Source organism: Pelophylax lessonae, assembly GCF_965119305.1.
Source record: "Pelophylax lessonae genome assembly, chromosome: 11".
Classification (NCBI taxonomy): domain Eukaryota; kingdom Metazoa; phylum Chordata; class Amphibia; order Anura; family Ranidae; genus Pelophylax; species Pelophylax lessonae.
In genome coordinates this window covers 202796378-202823874 of record NC_138778.1, presented here as the reverse complement: position 1 = coordinate 202823874, position 27497 = coordinate 202796378, and the positions used below count along the sequence as shown (strand labels likewise).

At 43.2% G+C, this 27497-nt stretch overlaps 1 protein-coding gene across 1 annotated transcript in view; it reads right to left on the bottom strand.

Annotated features, from left to right (window-relative positions):
* The window catches only part of COL9A3 (collagen type IX alpha 3 chain), a 77638-nt gene extending 61382 nt beyond the window's left edge, over positions 1 to 16256 (bottom strand). Inside the window, exons 1-2 of the mRNA XM_082271636.1 lie at positions 16046 to 16256; positions 7602 to 7670 (exon numbers count right to left, since the gene is read on the bottom strand). Coding sequence (XP_082127762.1) covers positions 7602 to 7670; positions 16046 to 16108 — 132 coding nt within the window. The 5' untranslated portion in view covers positions 16109 to 16256. The remainder of the gene's footprint in view (positions 1 to 7601; positions 7671 to 16045) is intronic.
* Positions 16257 to 27497: the final 11241 nt, after the last annotated feature.

The window sequence follows — 27497 nt, the reverse complement described above, 5'->3', positions numbered from 1 at the left end:
GCCCGCAGCCCCTGTTTTGGGTCTCGCGGTGGTCCAGTTGGGTCCAGCAGCTGCTGCATTTCCCACCCTAGGCTTATACTCAAGTCAATAAGTTTTCACAGTTTTTTGTGGTAAAATTAGGTGCCTTGGCTTACATTCGGGTTGGCTTATACTCGAGTATATACAGTATGACTGGGGATTAATATGGGTTGTAATCCTTTTATGTTCATTATTCATAGGTAGATAGACTTGGGCTTTATTCCTCCTATGGCCGCTTTGCGGGCGATCTCATTTGGTGCCTGAGTTTTCCTTGTTTTACCTGTTGAAATACCCAGTGATCGTGGGCGTCCTTTGTAAGATGGGAGACCCCCCCTCAGATGACCTATGAACATGTTTTCTGTTATTGTTGTATTTTAAAGAATACTGTTGTGAAGACATTGTTAAATTCAAAATGTTGGTTCACTTACAAATATTATACTTTATCCCTAGTGGTATTTTATGCAGCATTCCTAAGTCTTCTGAGGAAGCCAAGGTTTTTGGGTGAAACATGTAGAGCTGAATTTACTGCCAACATATTCAAGCTGTGTGGACCAACTTTGATGGTTTCATTATAAACAATGTGAAATTATTGTTTTTTAATAGTTATACTTAAAATGAATGGATATTTTATCATATATATCTTTTCTGTAGTATGTGAGTTCAGCACCTTAAAAATATCTTTCTATTGCCTTTTCACTGATTGTTTACTCCTATGGGATGTGGTGATTTTGATCCTCTGACACTTGTGAAATTCTATATTGGTACTTATTTTATATACACACCTAATATTTTTCTCTTTCTCGTGTATTCAGTGAATACAAAATTTTAAAAAAGTCATTGATGAAACTGTAAACCCTTATATTCAGTAGCTAGTTCAACTTTCCTGCATGGGTAATAACCTCAATCCAACCCCTTCAGATCATGCATGTTTGGAAGGTCTTGTTCAAGCATCCATTTAAAGGTCACACCACAGCATTTCAACGTGTTTGTGGTCAAGACCCTGACTTGTCCTTATGTAAAATACAGAACTTTCTTCTGTATAAGCCAGTTTGTTGTTTAATTTTTTCTATGTTTTAGACCATCGGTATGTTGCATGACCTGACTTTTGGGTTTTAGACAGACATCCTTATATTAAACTGTGGAATTTCCTGATACAGCCTGGAATTTCCTGGTCTTTCAATCACCATAAGACATCCAAACCCCGAGGCAGCAAAGCAGTAGGCACCAACAGATTCCACCCTTCATGGCTCAACATTGGTATAACGTTTTGGCGTTGTTTTGTTTTCTCCAGCATATACTTAAAAATGTATACGTTGGTCTTATATGTCTATAAAACATTGTTTTAGTAATGTTGTGAAACATCCAGGTGGACTTAAAGTGAACCTGTGATTTGCTGCCCACTCTACCAACTTTCCTTGGCTCTCTCCCTGCTCCATTCAGCCACTGAAAGCAAAGAAAAACAGCCTTGTCCAAGCTTCAAGTACCTTCTGCTGTTCTGCCGTAGCATTCACAGTGCTAAGGACCCCCCCCCCCCCACACCCCCGGGTGTCAGTGCTGAACCAATCACCAAGCACCAGCTTACAGGGTATTAGCCACATGCCCTTCTACTCAACTGTACTGGGTATTTTATATCATTGGTGGAAAAGTGGGGGAACGGAAGAAAAGTATGTGCAGCTACGAAGGATGCCCTGGCCTGCGCAAGCAACTAGGTTGACTTGAGACAAGCAGCAATAATTTTTTGGGAGAGCAGATAGTAGATGTTACCAAGTGCAAAAGACCCCTGCAGGTCCGTATGTGTCACCCTTGCAATCTCCACCATCTGATTGAGCAGTGGTCTCCAAACTGTGGCCCAGGGGCCAGATGCAAACCGTTTATGCTTGCCTTTATCCGGCCCTCGTGGCATTATACCTCTCACTGACATTTACAATGGTACATAATTCCTGCCACTGACACCAAAAATGGGGCACTATGCCTCCAACTGACATTTGCAATGGGGGATAATTCCTGCCACTGACAACCAAAATTGGGGCACTATTGCTCCCACTGACACCAATTATGAGGAACTATTTTTTCCACTGACACTAATAATGGGGTACTAGTCCTCTTACTGACATTAATGATGGGGCACTATTCCTCTCACTGACACCAATGATGAAGCACTATTCCTCTCATTGACACCAAAGATGGGGCTTCACTCCCACCGACACATGCCTTCCACTCAACTGTACTGGGTATTTTATATCATTGGTGGAAAAGTGTGGGAACGGAAGAAAAGTATGTGCAGCTACAAAGGATGCCCTGGCCTGCGCATTTACAATGGTACATCATTCCTGCCACTGACACCAACAGTGGGGCACTATGCCTCCAACTGACATTTACAATGGGACATAATTCCTGCCACTGACAACCAAAATTGGGGCACTATTGCTCCCACTGACACCAATTATGAGGAACTATTTTTTCCACTGACACTAATAATGGGGTACTAGTCCTCTTACTGACATTAATGATGGGGCACTATTCCTCTCACTGACACCAATGATGAAGCACTATTCCTCTCATTGACACCAAAGATGGGGCTTCACTCCCACCGACACCAGGACATTTTCTACTCCCACTAGCTACAGTCCGGCCCCTCTAAAGTCTGAAGGACAGTAAAATGGCCCTTTGTTTAGAAAGACTATTCCTCCCACTGACATCAATAATAGGACACTATTCCTCTCACTGACACCAATCATGAGGTAATATTCCTTCCATTGACACTAATAATGGGGTACTACTAGTCCTCTCACTGACACCAATGATGGGGCACTATTCCTCTCACTATCACCAACGATGGAGCACTATTACTCTCATGACACCAAAGATGGAACATTTTCTATTCCCACTAGCCACAGTTCCGGCCCCTCTAAAATCTGAAGGACAGTAAACTGGCCCTTTGTTTAGAAAGTTTGAAGACCCCTGTGTTTGAACATCATGTAAAATACAGATCTCCGCAGAACATCCACAGACTGACCACATTCTCAATATCTGCCATTTCCAAACTACCTGCATGAATATGGACTGATGGAGGCCTAAGTCTTTGGATGGCTATAGATATCCTTGCATAACCCTTTAGACTCTTTTTGAGGGGTGCTCTAAATTACCAATTGATGTAGGCTGCACTTCAACACAATCCTGTTGTAAAAAGTAATTATGCAATATTGGGTCTATTTTTTTTTTTTTTTCGTTTTATTGAAATTTCAATCAATATTCACAAGCATTCAATTAAATGAAGAGATGGTATATACACTTTATATTACCATCAGATCACTATTTTATAAGGGAGGCTGAGCAGGCTCATAGTGAACTTGATGGTATAGGAAAATTGTTTGCTTTAACAACCTTCATTTGGACTAACAATAATAATCCTAGGGACACCCAATCCCCAAACTGGATGGTTAGGGATGAAAGATCTCAGAAATCTGGATTGCCTCTATGGTGGACAACTAGTGAGTCAAGAAAAATGAGGGGCGAGATTAAGTGACTTTTTTTTAATAGGGAGTCATACCAGGAATGATTGTAACACCTGGCTAAAAACTCATCATACACATTACCATTTGACTGTCCAATCTCATTTAGATTTACGGAACCATGCAATATGAGGGCAAAACTAATGTATCCACTCAAGATGTAAAGATTCATGTAGGCTTATGATCTACATAGATGTTGGTAGATCTAAAGACTGTACAGTCAGATTGTAACATGTGTAGTAATGCCTTTTACTGAATGGAATATTTTACTCCAACGACCCTCATTATACTGTAGATACAAAGCATTTCCCACAGGTCTGCTCTCAGGTCAGGTGCCGGTTGCCTATGGCCTCCTCTGGCAACACAATGTTTGTATCGAAGCCACAGTCCAATATTCACCACTGTAAGTGTATTGAAACTCCAAGATACTGAATAACCCACCCTGTAGAGCACATGTGTCAAACACAAGGTCCGCGGCCTAAATCCGGCCTGCCAGGCCATTTCATGTGGCCCTCGCACCTCTCCTGCAGCTGTGGCAACCCACCTCCACCTTGTTTCCACAGTCTACTCCACAGAGAACTCCAGATCCTGCACTTCTCCGTGCAACTGCAGAGAGCCTTGTCTCTGCCCCCCCCCCCCGGTTTTAGCAGTCAGCAGGAGAAATGAGGACAGAATGCCTACAGATCCTGCACCTCTCTGAGCAGCTACAACACCCCCTCATCTCTGCCTGCCCTGGTCTAGGCATTAAGCAGACTCTGACAGCTAACTCAAGCCCCCTCCTTTGGTCCTCCTCCAGATCCTGCACTTTCTGCTCTCCACCTCCATTCCAGCTTCTTCCTGGCAGCAGAACAAGCTAAGGAGGGGGGGGGGGTGGTGCACAGTGATGTAAGGGAGGGTGGGGGACTCTTGACTTCTGATGGTAAAGGGGGCTCTTGACATCCATAGGCCAAAAAAATAATTTTTATAAATTAATGAATAAAATGTAAATGAATGAATATACACACTACTGGAAATAACTTCATATCTGAAACTCTCTTCACATCAAAGTCCCCTTTTACATCAAAAGGTCCCCCCAGCACTTTATAGCCCCCCTTACATTAGGGTCTTCATCAGAGTCCTCATCCATGGGCCGGAAAAAAATGTCCCCTTCTGCATCAGGATCCCCATCAGAAGCAGAGACCAACTGATCTGAATCCTCCGTCTATGTACCGAGTCTGAGAATATGCCACTGACCCTAGATACAAGCCGTATAAAATCTCTTAGTGGGCTGGATGTGGCCCACGGTTTGCTCCTTAGTTTGCTCTAGAAGAAGAAGCAGGGTGTCCGGCATCTTGAAGTTGCGTAAAAATTACAGCAGAGGATGCACTAATGCAGCACAACAGTGCAAACCGAGCCTAATTAAACCATTTGTTGAATAAAATTACATTGCAAATTTAAATATCTGTCAGTTAACTGGAAAGCAGGTCAAACTTTAGGGGCCACCTGTGCAAAGTTCCAGAAACCTTCTAATGGTTCACAGACTTTCACTGACAACATGCCAGAATGCCATGGGACATATGCTAGTCCTTCAAATACCCTACTGATAATAACTAGCAACATTTTTAATGGCACTGAAGCACATCTACACGTACCCCCAAAAACAAACATGTAGTATATTGAAGCTTATCAGTTTTTAAAGCAATAGGAAATCACAGGTGATTAAAAAAAATCCCTGCAAGGCAATGTAATAATATGCTAGTATGCATTGTATACCAGCGCATTATTACTAGCCCTCCAGCACTGCAATGTCACCGCTGAGACAGCTGAAATCTCTCAGGGGGCGCCCGTCAGTGACAAATGGTGACCTCTTGCTAGCAAGAGCAAAACAGTGTAATCAGTGTTGCAAGTGAAGCAACTGTCACCAAAGAGTGTTGACAATCACAGACATGTCAATTGGTTGGCAAGATGCTAGGAAACATGTCTATTGACCAGCCAGATTCTCAGAGACATGTCTACTGGCTGAACAGATACCAAGAGGCATGTCTAGTGGCTGGGCAGATACCCAGAGACATGTCTATTGGCTGGCCAGATACCCAGAGACATGTGTACTGGCTGGACAGCTACCTGGGGACATGTCTATTCGCCAGCCAGATACCCAGAGACCTGTCTATTGGCTGGTTGGTTGCCCAGAGGCATGTCTTTTAGCCTACCAGAAACGCAGAGGCATGTCTACTGACTGGACAGATACCCAGAGACATGTCTATTGGCCAGCTACCCAGAGACTTGTCATTTGGCCAGCCAAATACCCAGAGACATGTCTACTGGCCAGCCAGATACCCAGAGACATGTCTACTAGCAGGCCAGATACCCAGAGATCTGTCTGATGGCCTTCCAGATACCCAGAGACATGTCTATTGGCCAGCTAGATACCCAGAGACATGTCTATTGGCCAGCTAGATACCCAGAGACATGTCTACTAGCAGGCCAGATACCCAGAGATCTGTCTGATGGTCTACCAGATACCCAAAGAGATGTCTATTGGTCAGCTAGATACCCAGAGACATGTCTACTAGCCAGCCAAATACCCAGAGACATGTCTACTAGCCAGCCAAATACCCAGAGACATGTCTATTGGCTGGCCAGATACCCAGAGACGTGTACTGGCTGGACAGCTACCTGGGGACATGTCTATTTGCCAGCCAGATACCCAGAGACCTGTCTATTGGCTGGTTGGTTGCCCAGAGGCATGTCTTTTGGCCTACCAGAAACCCAGAGGCATGTCTACTGACTGGACAGATACCCAGAGACATGTCTATTGGCTGACCAGATACCCAGAGACATGTCTATTGGCCGGCCAGATACCCAGAGACATGTCTATTGGCCAGCTAGATACCCAGAGACATGTCTACTAGCAGGCCAGATATCCAGAGATCTGTCTGATGAGCTACCAGATACCCAGAGACATGTCTATTGGTCAGTTAGATACCCAGAGACATGTCTACTAACCAGCCAAATACCCAGAGATCTGTCTGATGGACTACCAGATACCCAGAGACATGTCTTTTGGTCATCCAGATGCCCAGGGACATGTCTATTGGCCCAACCATATAAAGAATATCTAAAATGAATGATGGGAAGGGGAGGGGGCACCTATTGGCATCTTTTTGGTCATTTTAATTGGCTGTGCTGAAATGGTGTACCTCCTGTGTATGCGCACAAGGGTTAATTCATCCCAGCTTCCAGGCATGCAAGGAATGTACATATGTGCAGCTTAATTCACATTTAAAAAAAGTTGGCAAGCAAGCAGGTAAGAAACTTGTATTGCAGCGGAGATAAAGTATGTCTCTTCTGCAAGAGAAAAAAAAAAAAGCTTTGCAATTTTTTTTTTCTTTGGAGGGGGGGGGGGGGGTAATGTATCTTTGAATACAGCTGATCTGATCAAGAACTGTTCACATTGCAGGCAAAGCAGACAAAATGCAGCCTTTTGGGGGTTTGACCGCATGCATTGAACAGCGCTGCCTTCAGAAGCAGAAGTCAGCATTGCACAACAAGGCTCTTCTATACTAGTACCATTTACATTCATATTTCAGAACAGCAATAATATCTCTTCTACACAAAGATAAATTGTATTTCACGCTCACTGATCCCTTAATACAGAAATAGGCTGTGTTATTTAAAGGTCGGTAAGTGAATAAGGACGGGTCCTGTCCAGAGAAGTCTGAGCTCCTCGGGATGGATGGAGACTCTGAGCCTTTGATAGGAGCAGGCAATGCTCACATATGTGGCGGCAGCACACAAGGACCTCTGTGCACAGTCTGGTCCCTCCTGGCTGGAGTCTGGCAGGGGAGGGGGGGCTGCTGAGAGCAATACACAGAGCATCCTTTGTACCCCACTGAATAAACTCACTGCTTCTCCTGCACACAGGAATTCCTTTAACCCGTGACATGCCACCCCAACCAATCACAGGACGAAGAGATATACACCGTAACGGTGCCCCCTCCAGCGGAGAGAGGGTTAACCTCCTCAGCTACTATGCACACAACTCTTACCCCAGCCACTATGTCCACCCCTCAGACAATCAGAATTACTCACATCTATTCCATCCTTGCCCGGTATTCCAGGAGGTCCAGGTGGGCCAGGTGGTCCTGGAGGTCCCGCTCTCTGCAGAAAGACAGACAAGGAGACATTGTCAACTAGCAGATAATCACAATGGCAAGATCACATCAGGTCAGAAAGTTCATATTATGCCAAATATTGCTAAGGAATCATCAATTCTATTATTATAAAATATATTTCCAGGTATGTCCTGGAAAAAAAAACCTCCAGGACCCTCCAATGGCAAGAATCCCAGTCGGTCAAACCGGATACCCTACATACCCCAATGAACCATTCTGTTTCAATTATAAAAGAACACTTATGAGACCTACAGCCCCGATGTTCAAAAAATATTAACAAAAATTGAAGACGATGAACATAGGGACATTTCCAGGGACAACAATTAACAAGAATGAATGATCAGTACTAAGAGGTATCCAGATGATCCAAGATGGCTACTTAAATTGAAAGAGGCTGGGCCAAGAAAATAAAAATAAAAAATGAATACCTGGTACAAGAGAGGGTCAAAAATGTATATCTTGGTTTACGACCAATCAGAATTAGGCTTACCTTGAGGGGAGTGCTGTTAGCCAATGATAGATTAGATCTGATTGGCTGCAGTTATATGCTGCCCCCTCTACATTATTATTGCCCTTTGCTCTACCTTAGGGCTGGCCATACAATTTTCTTATTCAAATTTTTAGATTTACCACAATCATATAATATGCGGTCAAACCTAAACACTTTCAATTTGTATGCAATCAGGCAGGCCCTTGCACTACTTAGTTGGAGGTAAATCTAAGGGAAATTAAATAAGAAAATTGTATAATTTATGGCCAGACCAAGCCTCTTAGAGGGTCAATATCTTAAATGGACTAGACCAGTGATGGTGAACCTTGGCACCCCAGATGTTTTGGAACTACATTTCCCATCATGCTGATGCACTCTGCACTGTAGTTGAGCCTCATGGGAAATGTAGTTCCAAAACATCTGGGGTGCCAAGGTTCGCCATCACTGGTCTAGTCCAGTGATGGCGAACCTTGGCACCCCAGCAGAGGCAGCTTTTCTGACATGAAAGAAAATCTTGGCACGGAGTTTTATATTATAAGACCACTATGACCGGTGTCTGTAGGATGAAAAGCTCCTTTAAGCCAAAATCGCCTCATTATCAAAGGCAATTCAGCTGACGCTATGGTAAGATTGAGTTTCTGTTAATAATATATTGGATGCAATGGTCTTATATCAAGTAAAATATACATTAGTCAATTATTGGTAAAAAAAAAAGATAATTTTAGACTTCCGATAATTAGCAGCGATAAGCCATCTAGTAGCTAGTTAGTAGCCGGTTAGAGGTAGAGTGAAGATACGGTTATATGAGGACCACGTTGGCTGGGTATATGGCCCTATCCTCTGCCATTCAATCAGGGTATATAACAGGTTGGTTCTTTTAGTGCCCTATCCTGGGCAGGTTGACCTGTCAGTTATTGTCAGATGTGAATTAACTCTCCATTGTTGAGATGGAGCTTGACCATCCTTTTCCAGGGTGGTGAGAGCATGAGGTCACATGTCCTTCTTAGACACTAAGGTGACGATTATTTGGGAAGACCTCCAATGTGACATTCCTCACCTTTGTGATGAGTTTGAAACCCTTCTCCAAAGATGATATTTGAGTCGGGCTAATGTATCAGGATCCTTTAAGTAAGGGGGGCACATAAGTTGCATAAGCAGGGCAGCACACAAGTCTTATAGGCAAGGGGTCAGTGCCCCAATCACATAGGCTGGGGGCAGTACACAAATCATATAGGCAGGGAGCAACACACAAATTGTATAAGAAAGGGCAACACATAAATTGTATAAGAAGGGGCAACACATAAATTGAATAAGAAGGGGCAACACATAAATTGTATAAGCAGGGGCAGCACACAAATTGTATGGGCAGGAGGCAGCAAAGACATTGTTTTGGCAGGGGGCAGCACAAAAGTTCTATATACAAGGGGCAGTACACAAGTCGTATAGAAAGGGGGCAGCACACAAGTTTTAAAGTCAAGGTGCAGTACACCAGTCAAATAGGCAGAGGGCAACACACAAATTGTATAGGTAGGGGGCAGTACACAAGTCGTATTGGTGGTGGGCAGCACACAAGTCATAAATGCAAGGGGCAGTACACCAGTCAAGTAGGTAGAGGGCGACACACAAGATGTATAGGGAAGTGGTAATACACAAGTCTTAAAGGCAGGGGGCAGTACACAAGTCCTACAGGCAGGGGCAGTACACAAGTCTTATAGGTAGGGGGCAGTACACAAGTTGTATAGGCCAGGGAACAGAACACAAGTCTTATAGGCAGGGGGCAGTACACAAATCATTTAGGCAGGGGGCAACACACAAGTCTTAAAGGCAAGGGACAGTACACAAGTCCTATAGGCAGGGGGCAGTACACAAGTCTTATAGGCAGAGGGGAGTACACAAGTCTTATAGGTAGGGGGCAATACACAAGTCTTATAGGCAGGGGGCAGCACACAAGTCTTATAGGCAGGGGGCAGTACACAAGTCTTATAGGTAGGGGGCAGTACACAAGTTGTATAGGCCAGGGGACAGAACACAAGTCTTATAGGCAGGGGGCAGTACACAAATCATTTAGGCAGGGGGCAACACACAAGTCTTAAAGGCAGGGGACAGAACACAAGTCTTATAGGTAGGGGGCAGTACACAAGTCTTATAGGTGGGGGGGCAGAACACAAGTTGTATAGGCCTGGGGAAAGCACACAAGTCATAAAAGGAGATAGGCAAAGGGCAGCACACAAGCAGCCAAGTTATCTGGCACATAAGGTCATTTTTTGCCTAGGAAAGCATTGCCCCGATTCCTTCCACCTATATTACACATGTCTGTGTATGCCGCCTATGACTTAGCCACATTGTGTTGTCACATTCCATATACATATGGTTTCACAACATACTCTGAAGAATGCATTGAGACATGGAATGTTGAGAATGGTTCATCTAGTCCACAATTAAGCTGCAAAATGTCAAGGGGTGAAGGGAGCACTGGCTGAACATGGAGGTAGATTAAAAGTGTTTTTTTCTGAAGGAGTAGTAGGTATATAGAGTCAACTCCCAGCAGAGGCAGGTTTTGTGACATGAAAGAAAATCTCATCACGGAGTTTAAGTTATAAGACCACTATGACTGGTGTCTGTAGGATGAAAAGCTCATTTAAGCCAAAATCGCCTTATTATCAAAGGCAATTCAGCTGAAGCTATGGTAAGATTGAGTTTCTGTTAATAACATATTGGATGTAATCAAATAAAATATACATTAGTCAATTATTGGTAAAGAAAGATCATTTTAGACTCCTGATGATTAGCAGCGGGTCGATAAGCCATCTAGTAGCCGATTAGAGCTAGAGTGTAGACACAGTTATATGAGGACCACATTGGCTAGGTATATGGCCCTATCTTCTGCCAGTCAATCAGGGTATATAGCAGGTTGGTTCTTTTAGTGCCCTAGTCTGGGCAGGTTGACCTGTTTGACCAAAGTCCACCGCTTGCCCTGGTAATTGCCCAAATGCCACCAATGGACACAACCTAGATAGCCTAGTCTCCCTATTGATGCTTGCCATTCAAGCCATTGATAACTGTTGGCTGCAAAGATTTCCCATCCTGCTGTCACATATCCACCATCTGATCAATTGGCCTTCATCTTCTTCAGTAGAAGCAAAAACAGCCCTTGACTCACACCTCTCATGTGCTGGTTGTAACTTTGCTCAATCTGGGGCTGAAATCTTAATGGCCAACAATTGGGGGTAAGTAGACTTTGTAGGCACCTACAAGCCCTTCACCAAGGATGGGCAATGCCAGACCTAATGGGCCAGCATCTTATTGGCTTGTCTTGTCCACATCACCCATGAAGGATGACTGTGTGAAGAAATAAAAGAACCCCTCCTTCCCCAGCTGTATGTAGTACTAGAACTTGTACTATTATTTTTCTTTTTTTATAGGATGATGCATGAGGGCCGAATGTCAAACTAAATCAGGCAATAAAGAGCCATCACAGAACATAAGACACAAGCCTTACAGTGTTCCAGCAGACACGAAAGAACAAAACGCATGTGTAAAATGTTTATACAGCACGGCTAAACATCAGAGACCTCAGACGGGAAGTGGAATAAAATGGCACCATACGTGGAACCCAAGACAAGAGGGTCTTTGTTTTCGAGGGTGGAATGCTCCCCTCACTAATATTCCATAGCGGAATATAATAAGGCAAAGAAACTAGTAATAGACAGTACAGTATAATAAACTTATAACACTATAAAAAAAGAGGATTAAAAAAACATAAACACTGGTTGATCCTGAGGATGGATCTAAATGCAGACAGAACAAAACATGGATCAGCTATACTTCTACTGTTAGAACACATTTGAGGAATCCATATTGACCAATCAACAATTACCTTTCCTGTTCAGACCTAGAATCTTACGTAATAATTGACTGCTGCTTCTATCTTTATCCTTTTATACTATATTACTAAGCAAAGGAGATCCCTGTGGGGGTAGACCATAGAGACTGATGCCCCGTACACACGTGCAGATTATCTGAAGACTTTTGTCTTCAGATTTACCTTTTCTATGTAGTGCAAGGGCCTGCCGGATTGCATACAAATTGAAAGTGTTTAGGTTTGACCTCATATTATATGGTTTTGGTAAATCTGCAGACAAAAGTCTTCAGATAATCTGCACGTGTGTACAGGGCATAAGAAAAAAAGACTCATTGACACAAAGTATGCAAAAAAATAAAAATAAAGTTAACCCAATAGAGAAAAAAATAATAGGTGCAATTTTTTTTTTTTAATGAAACAGTTTGTAGTAACTCTTGGTGGACCCTTCAAGAAGCAATGCACAAAGTCAACTGACGACTCTGGCTTGGAGAATGGTGGACACTAGCTGATGGAGTTTACTTGTACTGTTTTAATGAAGCAAGTTCTTCCTCTGAATAGTGTGATCTATATTATGTTGCAGCTTATGGCATACATTGGAAAACGAAATTTACTAAAACTGGAGCACTCAGAGTCTGGTACAGCTGTGCATGGTAGCCAGCTTCTAACTTCAGCTTGTTCAAGTAAGTTTTGGCAACTAAACCTGGGAGCTGACTGGTTTCTCTGCAGAGTTGCATCAGAGTTTGCACTCTCCAGCTTTAGTAAATAACCCTCCCCCCCCCCTTCGACAAGGAGCATTGCATTCAGGGGCCCTACTGCCTCCATCTGAAATAACTGACTAGTTTATAGTCTGGGATGCCATGGCGATAAGGGACAGTGGTGCTGAACAGGGAACAGAACACTGCAAACAAATCTATAAAGAAGTTGGCTGTTGCTGAGAGTAGGATACCATCTGGAGTTACCTGTGCTAATAGGGCTTACTTGCACCATTATAAGGAAGCAAATTCTTCCTCTAAATGATGTTGTAGCTCATGGCATACAGTGGACATCAATTGACACATACAGTCCAGACAAGGTGCATTGCGTTCAGCGGCCCCGCAGCTTCCATATGAAGTTAAGTAGGTAATGGTAAGTATGTTGTAGCTTATGGCATACATTGGACATCACTTGCCCAGAGAAGGTGCATTGCATTCAGCGGCCCCGCAGCTTCCATATGAAGTTAAGTAGGTAATGGTGAGTATGTTGTAGCTTATGGAATAAAGTGGACATCACTTGCCCAGACAAGGTGCATTGCATTCGGATTTCATAGTCTGGGATGCCATGGTAGTAAGTAGTAAGGCTGAACAATAAATGGAACACTGCAAGCCAATCTACCAAAGAGTGGGCTGTTGCTGAGAGTAGGATCCCATCTGGAGTTATTGGTACTAATAGGTTTACTTGCACCGTTATACGGAAGCAAATTCTTCATCTAAATTCTGTTAATGGTGAGTATATTGTAGCTCATCTAATACATTGGACATCAATTGACAAGTACAGCCCAGACAAGGTGCATTGCATTCAGATTCCATAGTCTGGGATGCCATTGGTAGTTAGTCGGAGGGGGTGCTGGACAATCTGGTGTTAGCTGTACTAATACAGTTACTTGCACCATTATAAGGAAGCTAATTCTTTCTCTAAATTGTGTTAATGGTGAGTATGTTGTAGCTTATGGCACACAGTGGTCATCAATTGATGTCTGCAGCCCAGACAAGGTGCACTGCATTCAGATTCCATAGTCTGGGATGCCATTGTAGTTAGTGGGAGGGGGAGCTGAACAATCTGGAGTTACCTGTACTAATATAGTTACTTGCACCATTATAAGGTAACAAATTCTTCCTCTAAACTGTGTTAATGGTGAGTATGTTGTAGCTTATGGCACACAGTGGTCATCAATTGATGAATACAGCCCAGACAAGGTGTATTGCATTCAGATCCCATAGTCTAGGATGCCATTGGTAGTTAGTGGGAGGAGGTGCTGGACAATCTGGTGTTACCTGTACTAAAATACAGTTAGTTACTTGCACCATTATAGGGAAGAAAATGATTTCTCTAAACCGTGCTAATGGTGAGTGTTAATGGCACACAGTGGTCAACAATTGATGAATACAGCCCAGACAAGGTGCACTGCATTCGGGGGCCCCACAGATTCAATAGTTTGGGATCCCATGGTAGTAAGTGGCAGGGGATGCAGAACAAGGAACAGAGTACTGAAAGACAATCTGGTAAGGAAGGGGGTGAGTATGTTGTAGCTTATGGCACACAGTGGTCATCAATTGATGAATACAGCCCAGCCAAGGTGCATTGCATTCAGATTCCATAGTCTGGGATGCCATGGTGGTTAGTGGGAGGGGGTGCTGAACAATCTGGAGTTACCTGTACTAATACAGTTACTTGAACCATTATAAGGAAGCAAATGCTTCCTCTAAACTGTGTTAATGGTGAGTGTTAATGGCACACAGTGGTCATCAATTGATGAATACAGCCCAGACAATGTGCACTGCATTTGGGGGCCCCACAGATTCCATAGTTTGGGATCCCATGGTAGTAAGTGGCAGGGGATGCAGAACAATGAACAGGGCACTGAAAGCCAATCTAGCAAGGAGGGGGGTGTTGCTGAGAGTAGGATACGACTTGGAGTTACCTGTTCTAATAGGAGTCGCTTGCACTGTTATCAGGAAGCAAATTATTTTTCTAAATTGTGTTATATCTTATGGCATACAATGGACGTCAATTGACTATTACAGCCCAGACAAGGTGCATTGCATTGAGGGGCCCGCAGCTTCCATCTGAAGTTAAATAGTTTATAGTCTGGGGTACTACAGCAGTAAGTGGCAGAGGGGGACTGGACAGCTGAAAGACAATCTTTCAAGGAGAAGACTAGTGCTGAGAGTAGGATACCATCTGGAGTTACCTGTACTAATAAGGGTCATTTATACCATCTTAGGGAGGAAATTCTTCCACTAAGTTGTGTTAACCATTATTATGTTGGCATACAATGGACATCAACTGACACATACAGTCCAGACAAGGTGCATTGCGTTCACGGGTCCCGCAGCTTCCATCTAAAGTTAATTAACTAGTTAATAGTTTGGAGAACTATAACAGTAAGTGGCAGAGGGGTTCTGGAAAGCTGAAAGCCAATCTATCAAGCAGTAGGCTGTTGCTGAGATTAGAATACCATCTGGGGACTTTAAATACCTTATTTATTGAAGATAGTGGAAAGATAATTACAGCCTGTTATTTTTTTTATATCATGTTATTTACACAAACTTTTTTAAGTATGATTTTCTATTGAGATAAAAAACGAATGTAGCAAAGTGGGCAGAAAAAAAGTTATGATGCACTGCAAATACCAGCCAATCAGATCAGATGATACAGCGTCAGACCAAAAAGAAACAACTATGATTTGTAAAGATGGATTGATGAACCCTTAACTCCGATCTTTACTCATAAATCAAATAATCAGCGACTAGCTTTCCGAGAGCATACAACTTTTAGGAAAGGAAGAACGGTATCTTGTGTAAATTTGTTATTATTTATTACAGGAACTTATATAGCGCTGTCAATTTAGGCAGCGCTTTACCTATACATTGTACATTCACATCAGTCCCTGCCCTCAAGGAGCTTACAATCTAAGGTATCCACTTCTACTGCTGTGTGCAATCATTGACTACGGTGCAATAGGCAGGTAATAAGCAGGACAAATTTGGCAGTGCCAATTACTGGTGAAAGTCCTGAGCCCCGTTTCCGATACGTAAGGGTTTCTTAGCTGGAGATGACAAATGTGACCATACACGAGAGACAAAAAGTTTGGGAAATGATTTGTGTAGCCAAAGTAAGGGTTCCCTTTCCCATAGGATAAAGGGAAAAAAGATTTTTGTGGAATTGGCCAGATTGGAGGATAGATATAGCTACAGGAGATGCCACATTGGAGCCAATACAGAGGAGGCAAGTAGAATGCAGTGTGACTTACCGGTGCTTGGGGTGCCACCAAGTGGACCAATAAAAGGAACCCAAGAGCTGGGAACCAGACCATCTTTCTCCTTCCGAATCCTTCAACCCTTCTGCTGGCTGCCTACAGTCCCTGTATCCCCCTCGCTCCTCCTGGATTGCAGCCCCTGAGTGAGGGGTGTCTGACTCCTGATTGAGTTCTCTCTGCTGGTCCTGGGATGTGGAGAGGAAGGGGGCTTCAGAGCAGTGGAGGAGGAGGAGAGAGAGACTGAGCGAAGGGAGGGAAGACAAACTAAAAACCCACCTATGAGTGGGGGCATGGCTGATTGGCAGCTGGAGTCTCTGGAATGCAAGGAAAAACAAGGACACGGGAGAGGTGGCAACCTGGAAAGCCCAGTCTCAGCTTAGCATGAACCCATCCTCCTACCAGAAAGTACAGATCTCCTAAAGGTCCTCCTGGCAGACAAATAGTTAGATTTTTAAGCAGGATACAACCCTCAACCAACAGAAATTCACAATCTTAGGTTGGCCGTTTGTCTCCTATTTTCCTCTTGACTGGTTATGGTGTTGCTAGCCAAAATGTATCCATTTATGCAATATAACCATTTATATCTGCACCTCAAAAAATAATGATACGTGTATCCGACAAGTTGATAGGTCACCTTAAGAAATAAGACAATAAATATAACAGAATAAATGTAATATTATTATTATTATTAATATTATTAATAATATGTATTATTATTATTATTGTACATTATTATTATTATTATTATTAATGATATTAATAATAATTAATATTAATAATAATATCATAATAATATTAATAATATGTATTATTATTATTGTTGTTATACATTATTATTATTATTAATAATAATAATAATATGTATTATTATACATTATTATACATTATTATTACTAAGAATATTAATAATAATAATAATAATATGATAATATTATTAATAATATTATATAACCATTTATATCTGCACTTCAAAAAATAACAATACGTGTATCCGATGAATTGATAGGTCACCTTAAGAAATAAGACAAATATAACAGAATAAACGTAATATTATTATTATTATTATTATTATTGATATTATTAATAATATGTATTATTATTATTATTATTGTACATTAATATTATTAATGATATTAATAATTAATAATATTAATAATATGATAATACTATTAATAATATTAATAATATGTATTATTATTATTGTTGTTATACATTATTATTAATAATAATATGTATTATTATACATTATTATTAATATTACTAATAATTAATATTAATAATAATAATATGATAATACTATTAATAATATTAATAATATGTATTATTATTATTGTTGTTATACATTATTATTAATAATAATGTGTATTATTATACATTATTATTATTAATATTATTAATACTATTAATAATAATAATATGATAATATTATTAATAATATTAATAATATGTATTATTATTGTTGTTATACATTATTATTATTATTATTAATAATAATAATAATATTATTATTAATAATAATAATAATATGTTTATTTTGTTACATTTATTTGTGATAATTACACTACATAATAATATTTATTATTCTTTTTCGTTATACATTATTATTATTATTATCATCATACATTATTATTATTATTATTATACATTAGTTATATAGTGCCAACAGTTTATACACTGCTTCTCTTCTGTCACTGCACCAGCATCTGCGACATTGTTATTGCCACTATGGCAGCATGTAACAACGCTTGTCCTCTGAGGATGCCAGGAGCTGCACTGGGCACGACGGCCAGCTGGGTGGCTCCAGCAGCTGTTTTGTTCTGTAGAAGGCTGGAGGTATATTAAAAAATTCAGCGGCAATCAGCAAAAAATAAATAAATTGGAAGCAAGGATGGGTTAGGACAAGGGTAAGCAAACATCAGCCTTCCAGCTATTGTGGAACTACAAGTCCCATGATGCATTGCAAGATTCTGACAGTCACAAGCATGACTCCCGGAGGCATGATGGGACTTCTAGTTTCACAACAGCTGCAGGGCTAGAGTTTGCTCACTCCTGGGATAAAGTAGAACTATAGTCAAAACTTTTTTTTTTCATTTTGGATAGAGTAAGGGTCGGTTATAACCTCTGTCAGATTTATTTTATTTGTCCCATTAGGGAGATTTCCCTTCACTTCCTGTCCCATAGCCAAACAGGAAGTGAGAGTAAAGCCCTGGGAATTAGGGAAATGCCTTGGGAACCAGAATTAGTGTCCCCATTTGAAGATTTCCCCTCTTACTTTTCTGGGGACAACCCAAAATTTAAGATTTTCTGTTTCTATCACTTTCAGTGATAATGGTAAACAGGACAAATAAAGAGGATGAAAAGGGGGACAGACAGCAAAAAAAAAAAAAAAAAACTGACAGGGGGTTCTAATCCATCTCCACTCTATCCAAAAGTAAAAATAAAGTTTTGCCTTTAGTTGTACTTAGGTGGACTCAGCCATGCAAAGATGAACTCTGGAAGGCAGAGGGCAATGACCAGTATTGGCAGTGGTCTCTCTGCAGCCGATCACCCCATCGCTAACTTACCCATGCGATGTGCCTCTGACTGGAGGCGGCCATCTTGGTAGAGGCAGGGCCTTGCTTCCTCATTTCAGAGCCTCCAGCAAGGGGAACAGTGAGCTGCACAGCATTAACATCACCAAATCTCCTGAGACTAGCAGTCAGAGGCAGCAGTGCCTTAGGTGATCTCACACTGCAGAGATCCAGCTATCCCCAGTGCCTAGGCACACTCACATACCAGAAACTGCACTGCTATTTTGGGGGGAAATTTTTGACGAAGGATACATTTTTTGGGTACAGCTTAGACACAATGAACGAGAGAATACGTGTTCCCTATTACATAGCAAATCTTCATTTTTTGAGTTTAGTCCCGCTTAAAAAAAGGAAATCGTATAATTTATAATAATAAAGACAATTAAAAATTCACAGCTCTGGATAGGATGGGGAAGGGTTAGAACCCTGGTTTTGTTTTCTATCTCTCTGACCTCAATGGATACATTTTCCCCTCACTTCCTGTGTGTGGTCACCAACTGAGGAATTAAGGGGAATCCACCCAAAGGGGGCACAGAGCTGTGTTTATGCTCTAACAGTGATGGCAAACCTTGGCACCCCAGATGTTTTGGAACTACATTTCCCATGAAGCTTAACTACACTGCAGAGTGCATGAGCATCATGGGAAATGTAGTTCCAAAACATCTGGAGTGCCAAGGTTCGCCATGACTGCGTCTAGTACATGCAAGTGCAATGGCCCGTCCAAACTCTGAACGGCTGCATTGTAAATTCCAGTAATCGCTAGAGATAAAGCAACCGTCCACCCACAGGTTCTAGTGACCAACCACGTTTTGGTGGATTGCTAAAACTGGGCAATAAGGGACGGCTCCCGTACGGTTTATTAAACGATATAATTGAAAATATATTTTAAAAAATTGGATTTTTCGCAAATTTCACATTTCCTTCAATCTCTTTGGCCCGTTAAACCGGATCACTACCAAGTGACCTCCCTACGAAAAATGGTGTACGCAGGATGCAGATCGGCGGGGGGGGGGGGGTATCTCTCTCATTTATGGGCTGCTACTGAGTCCCCCTCCTAAGTTCCCCTTTATGATGGACTGGGACGTGGACCCAAGTGAGGGTAGAGGCCGAGGATCATATAGGGGCATTATGAATGTTGCTCTGGTTGAAGTAAATTTAAAGGTGCTCACCTGTTGGTTCTTGGTGCCAACTAGGTTGGCCAGAATGTACCCTTCGGCATCGCCCTTATGTTTTCGAGGTTGCCAGATGACGGGGTCGATGTGCCATGTTTGGTGGGAGTGCCCTAGGATCCGTAGTTTCTGGAATGGTATTTTCGTTCTGATCCAGGAGGGTGACGGGACAGTTGGTGCCCCGAACTCCGCGGGTGGCTCTTCTTCATGCCCTGATCCCTGGCCTACCTAAATACTTACAGCGTTAGATCTTCTTTATTTTCCTGGGTGCTAAGATGACCGTAGCTAAATCCTGGAAGCAGGCAAAGAGGAAAATTACATGGATTATGATACATGAGAATATTGTTAGTATCTTGAGAGACACAGTCCATACGTTTCAACAGACATGGGAGCCGTGGGCTGACTATATGCAGGTCTCTCTGGAGGGTTAAACCTTTTCCTCCTACCGGAATGGGGGAACTCATCTCTGGCTCCGACTCCATGATGGACCATACTATCTTACTTTTTCTCCTTTTTATTTTTAGTCTGATCCTCTTCGTGCTTCTTCTTTCTTTCTCTTTCTACTTTTTCCTTTTCCATTTCTGTTCTTTTGGATATAGGACTGCTCCAGGGACTAGAAACCTTTAGGTGTTTGTAATCTACTGCCTGCCAGAGGAGTAGTCAGTATTGTGTAAGCCTCATGCCTGATACCTCAATCAACCGTTTTTTTTTTTTTTTTTTGCCTGATATTAAACATTTTGTCGTCTTTAAGACGTTAAGATGAGGGACAGAATCTTTGGTGTTTGCCTTGGCAAACGTCCTTGTTGTCGGAACTGGTATTGTTTTTTGTACTGATTATAATCTATCTGTAAAATCTATAATAAACTCTATGAAAGTAAAACATTTTTATTTTTCTGGCAGATTTGATGTGGTCAATTTGTATCCCATTTCATTGCAGTTGAATTTTATAATTTTATGTCTTAGGGTGCCATACAGGTCACAATCTGACCATACAATCTTTGTACAACCAACTTTAGGGTTACCATATACCTAACAATCTGATTGTTCAATCCATATACAATCTCCTATTACCTCGCAAAATTATGTAATATGACGCAAATATTAGGGATCGACCGATTATCGACAAAGCTGATTATCAGAGGGCCGATATTCACTTTTTGCCGATATATCTGTATCGGCCCTGGAACTGGTCGATATTACCGATATTCCAAATATTTCTCATGTAAGGGTAAAATTAGGTCACATAGCATAATTCCGTTTACAAATGTTATTGAATATGCCACTCACATATGTACAAAAGATATAAGCAATTCCACATTAGCAGATCTGCTGGCAGATTGGTATCTCTCACCCACTTGTTGTAAGTGATACCGCTCCATTCGGCATGACCACGTGACCTCCGAGATCGTATGCCGGACGGAGCGGTATCACCCGGGTGCCACTTATCGGGTGGGTGGGAGATGGAGCGGGTGAGACGGAGTGGGTGAGAGACGGAGTAGGTGAGAGACAAAGCGGTATCAGGTGGGTGGGAGACGGAGCGGGTGAGACGGAGTGGGTGAGAGACGGTGCAGTATCGGGTGGGTGGGATACGGAGTAGGTGAGAGATGGAGCGGTATCGGGTGGGTGGGAGATGGAGCGGGTGAGACGAGTGGGTGAGAGTCGGAGCGGTATCGGGTGGGTGGGAGACGGAGCGGGTGAGAGACGGAGCGGTATCGGGTGGGTGGGAGACGGAGCGGGTGAGAGACGGAGTGGGTGAGAGACGGAGCGGTATTGGGTGAGAGACGGAACGGTATCGGGTCGGTGGGTGGGAGATGGAGCGGGTGAGACGGAGTGGGTGAGAGACGGAGCGGTATCGGGTGGGTGGGAGACTGAACGGGTGAGACGGAGTCGGTGAGAGACGGATCGTTATCGGGTGGGTGAGATACGGAGTGGGTGAGAGACGGAGTAGGTGAGAGACTGAGCAGTATTGGGTGGGTGGGAGATGGAGCGGGTGAGAGACGGAGTGGGTGAGAGACGGAGCGGTATCGGGTGGGTGGAATACGGAGTGGGTGAGAGACGGAGTAGGTGAGAGACGGAGTAGGTGAGAGACGGAGCAGTATCGGGTGGGTGGGAGATGGAGCTGGTGAGACGGAGTGGGTGAGAGACGGAGCAGGTGAGAGACGAAGCGGTATCAGGTGGGTGGGAGACGGAGCGGGTGAGACAGAGTGGGTGAGAGAAGGTGCGGTATCGGGTGGGTGGGATACAGAGTGGGTGAGAGACGGAGTAGGTGAGAAACGGAGCGGTATCGGGTGGGAGATGGAGCGGGTGAGACAGAGTAGTTGAGAAACGGAGCGGTATTGGGTGGGTGGGAGATGGAGCGGGTGAGACGGAGTGGGTGAGAAACGGTGCGGTATCGGGTGGGTGAGAGACGGAGTGGGTGAGAGATGGAGTGGTATTGGGTGGGTGGGAGATGGAGCGGGTGAGGGACGGAGCAGTATCGAGTGGGTGCCGGACGGACCGGTATCACCTGGGTATCACTTACAACAAGTGGGTGAGAGATACCGATCTGCCAGCAGATCTGCTAATGTGGAATTGCTTATATCTTTTGCACATGTGAGTGGCATATTCAATAACATTTGTAAATGGAATTATGCTATGTGACATCACTTTACCCTTACATGAGCATCACCATCTAATGGTTCTAGGAGTAGAAGACTAGCCTCCGACCCTGACATAGGATGTACAAAATATCGGCCCATATCGGCCGATACCGATACGTTGTGACCAATAAATTGGTATCGGCCCTGAAAAAACTATATTGGTTTGTCCCTAGCAAATATATATATAATGAGTTCAGATTGTATTCCATTACATTAATCAGTTGGTAGAGTGAAAGATAATAGTACAATCAGATTGTACTGTAAAAAGCTGTGTAATATGGGAACCTACCTAATCTATACAATTTGCATCAAACCAAGCGGGCCCTTGCACTACATTACTTTTGGTACAAGGAGATTGTACAATCAGATTGTTCCCTTGTGGTGAGCTTTAAATTGCTTTGTGATTTCAATCAAAAATTGTAGTGGAAAGTTAAATTGCACATTTAATTGCTGCGTGTATAGCCAGGGTGACCAGGGAGTGAGGAAGACCAGGCCTGAATGGATGATTTGATTTTCTTGTTGCTCAGATTTAAAAGTGAACTTTGTGGTGTGTGTTCTTCCTGGGATCTGGCTGTGCTTTGTGTATTTCTTCCAGATCTGTGCAGTAATCCGGTGTGAGACTTTCCCTCTGTGTGATAAAGACAGCTCACTGCTGCTCTCTCTCCTTGTGCAGGGTGACTGGTCTTGTCTCCAACCCTCCTGTTTTCTGAAGGCAGCCTCTAGAGGGTGGAGCCTGCTGTGCCCCTCCCACAGCTTTGCCCTCTGCAAAGGTTATATATAGCACAGTGATGATATCACTGCTACTTTTACAAGGTAATATCTGGGGTTGTAACGGTGTCCGGTGCACACAAAGTGTAAATTCGGCTTTTTCCCATTTGGGTAAAGTAGCATAATGTGCTAAACCTACTTTTCAGCCAGGGCCCCCTTTCAGTTTAAAGAATGCTGTCCAAAGCCACATTTCTTAAAATCTTCCACAGCCAGTGACAGAAGCAGCCGTCAGGACCAGCGCCCCCTGGTGCCATTGAATCCGCCCTGTTCTTATGTTAATGCTGAAAGTGACAGTGAAGTAAGGTCCCAAATTTTGGGTTCTCACCAGAACAGGAATAGAGGGGAAGTCTTCCAATGGGGACACCAGTTCTGGTCACAACCAGGGTGATTTCCTTACTTTTGAAGGGATTTCCCCTTTTTGCTGTGGCTACAGGACAGGAGATGAAGGGAAGTCACCCCAATGGGACATAGATGACAAAAAAAAAAAAAAAATGGGACAACTGTTATAACCATCCCGTAGGGTAGGTAATCAAAAAAAATGTTTTGACTTGAGTTCTATTTTAACCACTTGCCGACCGCTCACTAGAGCTCTACTGCGGCAAAGTGGTTAGTTCCCGTCCAGCGACGTAGACCTACGTCGCTGGACTCCTCCCCTTGTGGGCGGCGCACGCGCGCCGCCAGAGGCTCGCTCCCGCTGTATTCAGTTACAGCGGGAGTCGGGCCAGGGGGGGAGCGGCGGCGATTGCCGCCGCTCTTCCCCGATCGTCGGGGAATCGAGTGTGGAGATCCGCCCGCCTGTGTAAACAGAGTGGGCGGATCTCCTAAGTGACAGGCAGGGTCAGATTGCAGGGTTCAGCATAGCTGAACATGCGATCTGTCCCTGTGTCACTCAGTCACCTCCCCCCACACACATTAGTAAGCACCAGGCATACATTAACCCCTCCCTCTCCAATAAAATTAACCCCTTCCCTGCCAGTGTCATTTTTACAGTAACAGTGCATATTTATAGTACTGATTACTGTAGTAATGTCACTGGTACCCCCAAAAGTGTCAAAAATGTCAGTCAAGGGTCCGATCTGTCCGCCGCAATGTCGCAGTCCTGCAAAAAAAAAAAAAAAAAAAAAAAAAAAAAAAAAAAAAAAAAAATCGCAGATCGCCGCCATTACTCGTTAAAAAAAAAAAAAAAAAACACCAAAAATGACAGAAATCTTTCCCTTAGTTAGTAAACGCAATAACTTTTGCGCAAACCAATCAAAATACGCTTATTGTGATTTTTTTTACCGAACATAGGTAGCAGAAAACAAATTGGCCAAAAATTTAAAAAAAATTTGATTTTTACATTTTTTTTTGGGGGGGGGGGGGGGGGGGGAATTTCATATAAAAAAAATGTGAAAAATATTGTTATTTTTTCAAAATTTACGCTTTTTTTGTTTATAGCGCAAAAAGTAAAAATCGCACAGGTGAACAAATACCACCAAAAGAAAGCTCTGTTTGTGGGAAAAAAAGGACGTAAATTTCCTTTGGGTATGACGTCGCACGACCGCGCAATTGTCAGTTAAAGTCGCACAGTGCTGAATCGCAAAAAGTGGCCTGGACGTAAGACAGCAAAGACGTAAGACAGCAAAATCCTCCGGTGGTAAAGTGGTTAATTAGGGTTGTACCGATATCAATACGTCATCAGTGCCCACAGACCTCTGCCCACCGACACACCAGTGGCTACCACCCGAGAGTAAAGCAGAGGAGCACCACATTCATTATGCTGGAATTGTTATTAACCTTGTGAGTGTATTTCTTACATTTTATATATTAAATTGCAGTCAGTCTGCACTTAGATGGCGCTGCTCTCTCTGTCCTTTGTGTTCCCAGAGTCCCTTATTGCTCCCCCACCCCACACTGCCATCAGTTACCCTTCTATTCCCCTCCACCCTGTCCTCACTTACCCTCCTACCCCCCCCCCCCCCCGTCCTCACTTATCCCCCACCCTGCCTTCACCCCAGCCTCACCCAACTCCCAAACCACCCTTCTACCTACTCTTCCTAGGCGATAGGTATTTGTAATTGGTATCGGCGAATACTATTCCTGCAGAGGAATACATTTGTTCATATAATAAACTAAACCTTATCAGGGGGCAATGAATTCAGCCTGTGGACTCCTGATCATCTGTTGTACACCTCAAATATGTCCACAAATGCCAGACCTTCTCAAATTTCCTAGGGCAACCCTGGGACAAATAAGTAGCTTTGTATAGGGGGTACAACCTTATTGATTAAACGCTTCCAGAAGGACAGATTAGGGGTCTGATTTCCGCTTGAGCACTATCGCCTTCCCGGCATAAAAGAATAAGAGACCCAAGAGAGTACGCATCGCCCTACTAAGCAGCCAGAGAGTCAACTAACCCCAGGAGGCGAACACCAAATTTTACAGGGACCTGTTTAATAGTCAGGGTAGATATAAACTGGGTCACTTCCCAGCAGTAGCTACTAATCTGAGGGCACTCCCAAAAGATATGGGCAAATCCAGCAGGGTCACTAGAGCATCTCCAACAGCAAGAAGAGGAATTAGGGTATATACGATGTAGTCATTGTGGTGTAAAATAAATTCTGTGCACTATTTTTTTTTTTTTTCATCCGCCGAAAAGTCCGGGTAGAAGGACACCCTGGCTCCATTATATCTGATATCGGCTTTTTCACAAGCAAGGCGGAGCACCTTCTCCCTGTAGTGTGAAATCTTGGCAAGCATGGGCCTGGGACCATTACCAGGTAGCACCCTAGTGGAAACACGGTGTGCATGTTCCACCGCGTATAGAGGAGAGGACTCACGCCCAAAGATCTCACAGAGCCAGTGTTCTACAAAGTCCGTGGGGTCCCTGCCCTCCCCCTTCTCTGGGAGCCCCACTATCTAAACATTATTTCTGCGCAGGCGGTTCTCTATATCGTCCTTCTTATTCTTGTTAGCCTGAGCCTGCCTGGCCGTTTCCCTGGAGTCCGTAATTAATGTGGGTATCTGGTCCTCCAGATGCGACTTTCGGCAGAGCGTCATCCCGGAGGAGAACCTCCAAATCGTCCTGCTTCAATCTAAACAAGGAGGACCCAAATTGCGCTGCATAGGCGTGTCGGAGTTGCAGGAATTGGAAGAACGCATCAGGCAGTGTAAATTTATCTTTCAACCTATCAAACGTAAATAGTGCACTCCCATCACAAATATCTGAAAAGTATCTGATTCCTTTAGCAGCCCAAAGACCGGGGTCTGGTGAGGAATGAACCAAAGTGGAGTTGATGGGGTCCTTTTACCCCTCACTATATTGGGTTTAGTAATGACAACATGCTAGGCCTTAATAATTGCCCCTCATAGTGGCTGTAAGGGGCAGGTTAGAGACTCTCAGACCCCTGTAGAGAAGATTACGGAGGGTCTCATAGGATCCTGAATGCGCAGCTTCTAATACTACTGAGGCATTTGTGCCATCAGAGATAAGCCAGTTATGAGCGTGGGTAAGCATGGCCACCAAATAGTAGGTATGAAAGTCTGGGTGAGCCAAGCCCCCTTGCGTCCAAGGTCTGCATAAAACTTCCCTGCTAAATCCAACTGTTTGGTATTGCCATATGGAGCCTATAAGTGAATCTATTTGTTTAAAAAAGGATTTCGGTAGCCACTCTGGGGTGTGCCTAAGGCTGTATTATAGAACTGGAAGGATTTTTATTTTAATTAAATAAATTCTCCCGATACGGGATAAAAGGAGATGTGACCAGGCTTTCAATCTCTGTTTACACCACTGAAGAGCTGGGGACAAATTAAGATGTCTAAAATCCTTATAGTGTTAGGAGAAATATTGATCCCTAAATATTTAATAGTCGTTGTCCATTGCAAAGGAGAATTGGGGTCAGCCAAACTTTTAGCCCCTTGATCAATCGGTAACACAAGGGATTTACCCCAATTAGTATGTAGACCACGAAAGGGCGGCAAAGCGGTCCAGGATCCGTAGTGCTTCCAAAGTGAAGGGCCAGAGCCCAGTAGAAAGAGAATTAAATCATCTGCATTGAGCGCTACCTCGTCTACAATGGAGCCCACACGAATCCCAGCTACCTTATCGGATGCCCTCAATGCCTCCCCCATTGGTTCCATGGCCAGCGCAAACAAGGCAGGGGAAAGAGGACACCCCTGCCTTGTTCCCTTCTGGATCGGAAAGGGAGACAACAACTTGCCATTCAGCTTAATGCTAGCTACAGACTTTGTATAATATCTCAACCAACTTCCGAAAGACTGGGCCGAAACCAAAGAGCTCTAACCCCTGCATCAAGTAACC